The sequence below is a fragment of the Neoarius graeffei genome, chromosome 20, assembly GCF_027579695.1.
Source record: "Neoarius graeffei isolate fNeoGra1 chromosome 20, fNeoGra1.pri, whole genome shotgun sequence".
NCBI classification, from domain to species: domain Eukaryota; kingdom Metazoa; phylum Chordata; class Actinopteri; order Siluriformes; family Ariidae; genus Neoarius; species Neoarius graeffei.
This window is the reverse complement of record NC_083588.1, coordinates 44337164-44347245: the sequence shown is the minus strand read 5'-3', so window position 1 is coordinate 44347245 and position 10082 is coordinate 44337164. Positions and strand designations below refer to the sequence as shown.

Genomic DNA, 10082 nt, shown 5'->3' with positions numbered 1-10082 from the left:
AAACAATATGGCTGCCATATACCACTCAATTTTAGTGGATTGGGACCTAATTTACTTATGAAGCTGTAACATATGATGTTGTGTGTTTTTCAAGCTGAAATTTGGTGAACTGCATCTGTGTGTTAATCTGTAAAGGGATTTCTAAGGATGACTTGATTAGTTAAAAAAAGTTGACTTTAGCCAGTCAACTTTCAGCAGGCATTTAACAGGGTTCACACTGAGCTCTCCTGAATGGAATGTTCATCTGTGGTCTCTCTGTGCAGCTCGGAAAGAACTGGCCATTGTGAGTGTTACCTGAAAAGGGTGCTTGGACCCTAAATATTATATATTGTGACTTACAGTTGTTTGAATGTTGCAGACAGTAAAGCACTGGGCAAGCTTAATCTTCAGATAACTCTGTCCTGGAAGTGCACTGGGGATTTGTAGATTACTGAATATATACAACATACTTTCATGTACACATAATTTAAATTGGGACTATATTTAATAGCTCTGATTGCATTTTTAAGGAAATTGTATAATTTATCCAGCAAATATGAGGGGTACTACACAACATTTCAACTATCTATGTATTGCAATATTGCACTGGTTCAAGAAAGGGAGCAAGAGGCCTATTTTTATTTACTTAATGTCAGCACCAAGAAATAATTGTAACTTATATTTTTGCATTCATTCAGGTCACATTTGGTTTATAAATTCTTCTGCATTAAAATGTCTTACTATGTATATCACAGCTGATTAGCTTAAGGTATGTATGCTTGCTGATATTTTTTATCTACATGCAGTTGTTTAATTTTGAATTACCTTCCAAAGGTAACATGTTTTATTGACAACAGTGATATTTTGATTAAAGTCATAGAACATTGCACATTAAATTGAATTATATGATAACAACTGGAAAGGTTATAAAACAGTACTGCAGACCTTCAATCTATATGTTTAGGCTATAGTTATGATTTTAAGAGTTGATTAATTGTCAGAAGAATCTGCTTGAAATTGTATGCTTTGATTTTTAATATCTCATCTCATTATCTCTAGCCGCTTTATCCTTCTACAGGGTCGCAGGCAAGCTGGAGCCTATCCCAGCTGACTACGGGCGAAAGGCGGGGTACACCCTGGACAAGTCACCAGGTCATCACAGGGCTGACACATAGACACAGACAACCATTCACACTCACATTCACACCTACGGTCAATTTAGAGTCACCAGTTAACCTAACCTTCATGTCTTTGGACTGTGGGGGAAACCGGAGCACCCGGAGGAAACCCACGCGGACACGGGGAGAACATGCAAACTCCACACAGAAAGGCCCTCGCCAGCCCCAGGGCTTGAACCCAGGACCTTCTTGCTGTGAGGCGACAGCGCTAACCACTACACCACCGTGCCACCCGATTTTTAATATTTAAAAAAATAAATGTAGATATGTACATCATGTACTTTGTAACAACATTTTGTTACCTCCTCAAATATTTACTGTATATTTAAACACAACAGTCAAGTCCAGACAAAGCCAGTACAGACATTTAAAATATGGGCTCTTAGATAAAACGGTTGTTGTCACTGCCGAACCCTAGCCAGGCTTGAGGCGACCCAGGTTTGGTTGACTTGGCTAGAATTGCAGTTAATTTCTGTGCACTCACACGCACCCACACATTCACACCTATGGGCAATTCGAGTAGCCAGTTAACCTAACTGCATGTCTTTGAACTGTGAAGGAAACCCACCCAGACAACATGCAAACTCTACACAGAAAGGCCTGCATCGGCCACTGGGCTTGAACCCAGAACCTTCTTCCTCTGAGGTGACAGTACTAACCACTGCACCACTCAGATAAAATGGTAGTGCAGCTTATTAGAGGTATTCATGGATAGCTGAAAGTGCAATAGTGCAGTGCAATACATAGAGTGACAGTACATACTGACATTCAGTGGTCGAGTTCCAACATTTCATCCAAAATTAAACAAACTAACAAATGCTATAAAACTAGAGTTAGAACTATTTAGATAGACAAAAAAAGTATGCAGTAGGAGTTATGTAACTCGTACTGCATACTTCTTTTTATCTTTATAAATAGTTCTAACTCTGTTCATGCCATAGGCGTTAATCTGTTTATTCTAATACTAACTAACTAACTAAACCGTTACACATGCAAACGGTAAGGTAACTGGATTTTGTTTGTTTTGTGGGTAAAATAATAGGTTTGGGTTTTTTGTTTGTTTATTTGTTTGTTTTTGTTTTTGTTTTGTTTTTCATTATTAGGTGGGGGGTATTTCAGTTTACATTATTTATAGCCATAATATCTTTATTAGCTTTTTTTAATCCATTCATTCATTTTATTTTATTTTATTTTATTTTACAAAAATAAAATCCTGTTGGAAGGTCCCGAGTGACTTCCGTGTCAAATATAAGGTATTGTTCCAATAAACCGGCAAGCTTTATGCATATGTCGCCCTCTGCAGCCCCATTATGTGTACTGCAGGTATTCACCTTTTTTTTCAGGGGCGGGACTTCCGCCAGCGTGTCCCGTCTTCTCGTGGGAAAGGGCGTCGGCAATATCACCCAATTAAAATGAGAGTTGTGAACAGTCCCGCCTCATATAATGATTCCAACCAACCAACAACCGGATATCTGCCTGTTCGCCGCTACATTGGTCATTTTATAGACTGTTGGCATGGCGTACACCAATCACAGATAGAGACAGTGTCAAGCTGTCCAATGGTGACTGAGGACGTAGTTCATAAGCTTATAAATGACAAGGTGACGGTTTTACACGGCGCTCATTGACTAGCTTCAAGTTTGTCTCCTGGCCCTTGTGTATTAAATAGGTGAGTCGAACAGTGTGAATGTTAGCTAGACGCGTTGTTAAAGGGAGCTGTTTTTTTTTTTTTTTGCTTTGCTTTGGTGGTTTGATCAGCATGAATGTCTGCTAGTGTGATTAAATTCTGTTTCTAGCATGAATGGTTAAGGACTGCTACAACCATTCAGTGGAGCTAACCGGCTAGCTGTGAAACTCCTTCAAGTCCTTGACTGTTGAATAGCTTGAAATATTTCGTGTCAGAGAAGCAAAGCGTGTGAAGATAGTTTTATAGCGGATTGTGTGTACAGGAGTTTAGTCTGACCAAATAGCTGCTACTGTTTCATCTGACACCTGTAAGTGTCTAAAACTTGTAGGCTCTCAGGCCTAGTGCCGAGCCCTGCTGCTTTAGAGACATGGAGTCAGCTTAAGGATGGTCAAGGACAAAACGTCTGTTAGTTCTTTAAGTACTTTAATCTCTTTTGATCGTCTCAGTAGAAATATAAATGTAGGTTTTGATGACCTTCAGTCGTTGCTTTTGGCAGCTAGCCATCTTGAGCTGTCCTAAGGAAGTATTGGCATTATTCTTGTCTCTATATAATATGCAGTGTTTTGTGATTTTTACTTTTGTGGGGGTTTCTTTCTTCCTCTAGATTCATTATCATAGGGATCCCTAAAGCGCAAACAAGGGGTCTGTGGTCTCTCCTCCCACCCCACCCCCAAGATTTTGTTCCAGTGTTGAAACCCCTGGATATCCTTCAGAGACCCTTGAGGGTCACCAGATCCCACTTTGATAACACAGATCTTGAGAATTAAAAAAAAAAAAATCACACATTGCATATTAAACGCAGCTCACTAAATGTTATTGCACACGTAAGTAATGTGGTGGTTTTTATTTTATCTTGCTTTTTTAAAAAAACTACAAAAGAGGACTGACATTTTTCTTTTTTGAAGCAGTTAAAGGATCCCTCCAAATCCTGGTTCCCTTTGGGAGCATTAATTTTTGTAGCATCATGATTATTACACAGCTTATTTGCATATTCAATTCTGATTGGTCAATTATGGCATGCAGTCTGTTAGTTCTGTATAATAGACTAATACTATGGACCATGTCATAAACAGAAGCAATAAAATATTCGTTAAATCAATAAAATCACTTCTGAATCAATACTTTGTCAAATTATTGATTTCTTTAGTATGTAACCATGTAATAAGCAGGATAATGTACAGTGAGCTGATCATTATTGTGAAAAACCTTTTCACATCAGGTATCTGCATCATCCTGTTGGGGTTTGTTTTGCAACTATAACTGGCTCACTGTACATAAAAATTAGTGTGAATCCTTGCATTCAGATCACCTACATAAAGGGTATAAATAATTGCTAATGTCTGACATTTACCTTGGAGCCTCTTTTTTTTTTTTTTTTTTAACTACTTTTGTAGCAGCTTTTAATAATTGCAGTGACTAATTGTATCATTGATCTGAATGCTTGAATAATTTTAACACATTAACCCACATGGCTCAATTTGTCAGGTCTTTGACATTTGCTCAATGTTTAAAAAAATTAACTGTGGCATTTAAGCAATTTTTGCATGCTGCTATTATTTGTCCACATGAACCCCCATTTATCTTGGGTGATCCTGTCAAGTGGATTGTGCTACACTAAATACAGGTGTGAAGAGGATTGAACATTATCTGATGTCCATTGAGTCACTTACCACCTCTTTCTGGTCACAACTTCTAATGGGTCCTGGGCATCATGGATCGCTCAGGCTTGATGTATCGAATGAAGAGAAATACCCAAGTACTTTGTCAATAGTAATGTGCCAATAATTGTATTCTGCCACAGAGAACACAAATTACTAGTAACCTGAAAGATATATGCTTATCGCATAAAGGTAGACTGACTTTTTCAATTTTTTTCAAGTGTGGGTCATGAGAATTTTCCCTGACATGCAGTTATTTTTGTTTAGTCGGCCGAAAGCTACTGAATTTGAGTCACAGGCTTCTGATTTTTTTTATTAGGTTTCATTCATAGAAAAAGTAATGAATTTAGGGCCACGTGGCCCTAAATTCTCCTATTTTTTCCTGCTTCACCATGACCCAATTTAAGATACTCAGTCATGCATCATCTGGTGGGTTTTCCCCATTCGCACAAGGCATTACGGGATACAAATTTGAAACGGGAGAGAAAAATGGGGGATGTGTGCGAATGAAACGTGAAAGACTGACTACAGTAACGGAAAGTGAGAAGACGTTGTGATGGATTGGAAACGCACCTCTGTGTGCTCAGCTGTTTGTTTAGTGACGATGTAACTGTCAGTACATAGTCAAGGTAAACCTGTAGATGGCAGTAATGCAACACTGTGGATGCCAGCTGCCTTAAAACCCAAAAGAAGGTAAACTTGCACATGTGCACACGGATTTCCTCTGTCTGCTTGACTGCAGGAACTGAGCAATTTCATGCATGTTATTTGCTTGGGAATCCCCTCAAATTAAATAACTTCCCAGCCACAGAATGGCCTGATTTTGTGAGGTATTACAGAAATAAACATCACGATGACCAAATTTGAGGGAACTCTATTTCACAGATTTTATGAAATCGAAAGGCTGTCTAGCTTTAAGCCACAAAAAGAAAAATTCAAGGACATATAGTAATGATTTTGTATTTTGAGTAGTGTAATCACAGAAGCCAGAAATTCATGCAAGTTGCACACCTTGATGGTTACTAAGTAAATCAGTTGATTAGTCTGATCTTTATTCTTATTCCTCCGTGATTTGCAATTAATCTCCCCCAACAAATCCCCCACACACACCCACACCTTTTAATTTGCGGAGCTGACATGATCTTCACACCACTGCCCAAAACTTTGTGTTGGCACTCTGCCTTGACTCAAATACAGTAATTGTTTTATCTTTCTGGAATATCTGGCACAGTTTAATCACTTTTCTCTTCACAATATAGTGGTTGCATCCTATTATTCTTGACCATTTGACAGCAGGTTGGGGAATGTGCCATTTATGTTTCTTTTGACTTTTTTTTTTTTTTAACCACCTCTACAGGCTTCAGACATGTACGCCTGTGCCAAGTTCGTAACCGTCCCTTCTGTGGTATGTATTCAGTATAATCTATAAAACACAATGTTTCATTAAAAATGCATGTGCCTGTGAGACTAGTCTGGAGAATATAATGGGGCTCTGTGTTCAGTATGTTTGGTCCTCGCTACAAGAAGTTATATAAAATAAGTATTATACAAATTATCTTGAATTTTTTGATTGGAGAACCTGTGCCTTGAATTTTTAAAAGGATAATGTTCTAAAAGCATTTAAGAATACATTCTCATGTATTGCAAAATGGATAGGTATATACATCTCATGTGTCTGGCAAAGTGTTTTTAAATTCTGTTCTATAACATACATTTTATGTTCAGTCTTTAGAAACTATTTTTGCTTTTAACAAACAAGTTACACACACGCAAGCTCATGAACAAGACCAAAAATTTTTCACAGCAATACAGAATATTGTTGACTTGTACAAGTCAGGTAATGCTAACAAGAATGATAAACCATCATTCGGGCCATAACCAAAAAAAATTCCCAGTGAGGAAGACAAACAACCAAAGGATAGTTTGTTAAATTGCAGCAGAGCTCAAACAAACCTTCCAACAGCTAGAAAGAAGCCTTTGCTGATGCCCCATTAAAAAATAAATAAAAATGGGTTGGGGTGTCGAAGATGACAGACAACGAAAGTTCAGTGATGGATTATTAGTTTGGAACTGTTTTGTACCTCATGGCCAAGGGCTTGTGTGAATTAGCTGTTTTGTGAACTATGCAAGAGATCAGAACATTTTAAATAATGTGGTTTTTTTTGTTTGTTTTGGGGGGTTTTTTGTGGTAGATCAGATGTATTCTATTTAGCGAGTATGATATTAAACGAGTCTTCGACTCATTCAATATCATGCTTGCTGAATGGAATGTCTGATGGACCATGAAAAAAGCCATTATTATACATGCATGCACACACTCTTCAGATCAGCATTCTCAAAGGCCAGCACGAGCTTACCCGTGACTCGGTGTTAGCACGGCCAAGGCTGGCACAGTCAAGCTGAAATTACTATTTTCCTTGTATAACTTACTTAAAATCACCATTGACAGCTACACACAACGGAGCAACCTGGCAGCCAAAATTCTCAATCTTCCAATTTTAACGAAACAAACCTCACAGCCATGTTTACAGACTCCGTCACTCACTAGCGTGGAAGTTTTATATCTGTGTCTTTCTTCCAGTTTTTTGTTGTCAGTTGGTATGTTTCTCTTGTAAATATGCGTGAATATATAATGAAGTTTTGGTAGCCTTTCAGTGTTTATTTAGTGCTTAAACCTAGCACTGGATTAGCCTAGTCTTCTCTTTCCTGGCTGGCAAAGAAATGATTTCTGCTGCGGATGCACAGAGTTTCGTCATTGGAGCTTCGCATGAGCTCTGACGTGTGATGTCGTCATCATGTCTTGACAATGTGCAATGTTATAACAATGTTGCACGATCATTCTCCATTGGGGAGAGTGGCGTAATACATGGAGGATAAGCGATATGGTAATCTTGCATGCAATCAATAAGCCCACTAGAAGGAAATAGAATACATGTTTTAATTCCATGGAAAAAGTGGCCTGTATGTATAATCATTCATATTGAATAACCACTGTATCCTGTGGCTCTGGAGTCTATCAGAAGACCATCAGTCCAACTCATGGTACAATGCGCACACTCATGTCCACTTACTGGCACGTTTGACACTCGTACCAATGTGCAACCCAAGTGCCATATTTTTAGCCCAAAACCTTGTTTTGTATAACTTATTTAAAAATGTATACATGTGTATGTATGACCCCAAACATAAGAAAAGGGACACCTCAGTTTTGCACTGGCATCTGTCTCCAGATTTTAACTATTAAAAATAAAAGGTTTGAATATGTTCATCAAGGTCAAAGAATGTAATGTATAGAGTAGAATAAGAGCCCTCTCCAGTCTTGTTAAACATTACAGGAAGAGGCAAATGCTGATCTCTCCAGGGAAGGAAGGATTTGACAGATTTTGCAAGGGGACTTTATAGCATCCATTTTGAATTATTTACTTGCATGTGCCATTTGGTTTATTTCTTTTTGCTCCTTCTCTTAAATGGTGCCAATAATTCTGGAGTCATTTGTGAGATCATCCATGTTTAGATGGAATTTTGTGTGCTCGCTTTCTCAGCTCCGTGGAGGCTCCAGGGTACTGGCCCGGCCTGTCTCTGTGTCCGTCTTCAACAGACCTGAAGCCAGAACTGAGCAGGTAAGGTTCCTGATGCTGGATGTACATATGAAGCAGTTCAAAAATGGTTAAGGAGTTGCCAAGTTTGCTCATTCCTTAGGCAGCCATCTTGCCTGTGAATGAGGCATCTCTTCTGAACGCGAGGCGGAGCTTTCAGACCAGTGCTCTTTCCAGAGACATTGACACTGCAGCAAAGTTCATTGGTGCTGGTGCTGCTACAGTGGGGGTCGCTGGATCAGGAGCTGGAATCGGGACTGTGTTTGGTAGCCTGATCATTGGCTATGCCAGGTATGTGCTTCTGAGATGGAAAAAATGATCCTATAATAAGAATCCAAATGAAGGATAACTTCCTTTTGTTTCTACTGCTAGATCGCATAATGTCTATGAAAGGCTCTTAATGTAACTGTTTTTTGTACTGCTAGTCCTCATAAGAATAGAACTTCCAAATTATAATGGAAATTGTGCCCCGTTTGTGTGGGGTTTTTCTGTTTTTTTTTTTTTTTTCGTTGATTTTGAATGTTTGAGGGTTCATGAGGATAGTAACACAAATAGTTTGCTTTTCTTTGGTTTGCACAGAATTGTGCAGGTGTTTTCATAACCATATTGTTCACTGTCTGTTCTGACAGGAATCCATCCCTGAAACAACAGCTTTTCTCTTATGCCATCTTGGGGTTTGCCCTGTCTGAGGCCATGGGGCTGTTCTGTCTGATGGTGGCATTCCTTATCCTGTTTGCCATGTAATTTAGGCCTCTCTTCTTTGCCCAAGCGACCATCCAGGGATCAGAATCTGAAGCACAGCTCACAAGGCCGTAGCTATGCCATTCCAACAAATGACTAGAAATATATTGTCCATTTTCTCCCCTTCCTTCCCTCCATGAGGTTTTTATGTAATTTCTCACTATAGTTTGGGACAGTCTGTCTAAATAAATGGGTGGGATGACTTTATCTGCCTTTTGACTTTCTCTTTATTTCTCAAGTTAAAGGTCTTTTTAAAATGGCCCAAACTTTATTCTTGGGGATAAATAGCATTAACTTGATATGAGGGTTTTAAGTTTGAGTCAAAAGTTGAAATTGATATCAATGACTATGAGCCAAATTACAGCAACTAGGTTTTCAAAATGAAAAGCCATGGTGCTGGATCTTCACTGTATGGTATGTGGTTACTGGCCATCTAACATTAAACTAAATGGATGGCTAGAAATCTGTGAAATTACTGTTCGACACCCTTAAATAAGTCTTTCTGAAATAAGGTGTCTAAAATCTCACTCTTGGACACTGTTGTGAACTGGCAAACCCAAAATTAGGCTAATGCTACAAAAGGGAGTTTATCCATCTCTAGCAATAGTGACTAATACGCTTTTCAGTGGAGACACAGACTCGTGTAAATACTGCATTTGCTAATATGAACTCAAATTAGCAAAGTGGTAACTAGTTTGCATATTGCATTCATAGAACAAATTGGTGTCCATACTAACAGAACGTTGCAGTGTAATGGGCTGTGGATTTAATCAGACTTTCCCTGATACAGGTGCATTAGATTTCTTGGCTATTTCATGGGATCAGTTTGACTAATCAAACTTGTTGAGTAATAGCCCTCAATTGCATTATCGATTTGATGGAAATCGATAATTTAAAGGTCATTGTGAAGTCTGGCCGGAGTTTCCCATAAGTATGGCAGCACAAAGATCGTTAAATGGTAGTGAGCAGCACAAAACACTTTCCCTAGTTAAGATGCTCTTAGCGTTAAGGCTTTTTGGGAAACCTGCCCCTGTTTAGTTTTGCGTGTCAGGCATGCCTTCAAGTTGAGGCCATTTCAAGCTATAAGTGGTATAAGCAGTCGCATGGGGAATGTAGAGGAGTACTCTTTCGATGTAATTTAATCAATGCTTCCATGGAAACTTCTTTCCAACATCTGAGCTGGAGTGGGTTTCCCAAAAGTCTCTCAGCACTAAGAGCATCTTTCACTGCCTCTTAATTAAGA

The 10082-nt window shown here is 38.8% G+C and overlaps 1 protein-coding gene across 2 annotated transcripts; it reads left to right on the top strand.

The window, feature by feature from the left end:
* The first annotated feature begins 2723 nt into the window (after positions 1 to 2723).
* Positions 2724 to 9046, top strand: atp5mc1 (ATP synthase membrane subunit c locus 1). Of its 2 annotated transcripts, none has more exons than XM_060901763.1 (5): positions 2724 to 2826; positions 5860 to 5907; positions 8045 to 8122; positions 8202 to 8389; positions 8728 to 9046. In XM_060901763.1, exons 2-5 carry the CDS (start codon positions 5869 to 5871, stop codon positions 8840 to 8842), a joined length of 420 nt encoding a protein of 139 aa, XP_060757746.1. In that variant the 5' UTR covers positions 2724 to 2826; positions 5860 to 5868; the 3' UTR covers positions 8843 to 9046. The 2 variants fall into 2 exon arrangements, with proteins under 2 accessions (XP_060757746.1, XP_060757747.1); XM_060901764.1 differs by lacking the exon at positions 2724 to 2826 and adding an exon at positions 3443 to 3668.
* Positions 9047 to 10082: the final 1036 nt, after the last annotated feature.

What these genes read in the sequence shown, in the direction of transcription:
- atp5mc1 (XM_060901763.1), top strand. Translation starts at nt 5,869, where the DNA reads ATGTACGCCTGTGCCAAGTTCGTAACCGTCCCTTCTGTG. An exon ending in CTGAAGCCAGAACTGAGCAG is followed by an intron (nt 8,123 to 8,201) that starts GTAAGGTTCCTG and finishes CTCATTCCTTAG; the next exon opens with GCAGCCATCTTGCCTGTGAA. An exon ending in CTGATCATTGGCTATGCCAG is followed by an intron (nt 8,390 to 8,727) that starts GTATGTGCTTCT and finishes CTGTTCTGACAG; the next exon opens with GAATCCATCCCTGAAACAAC.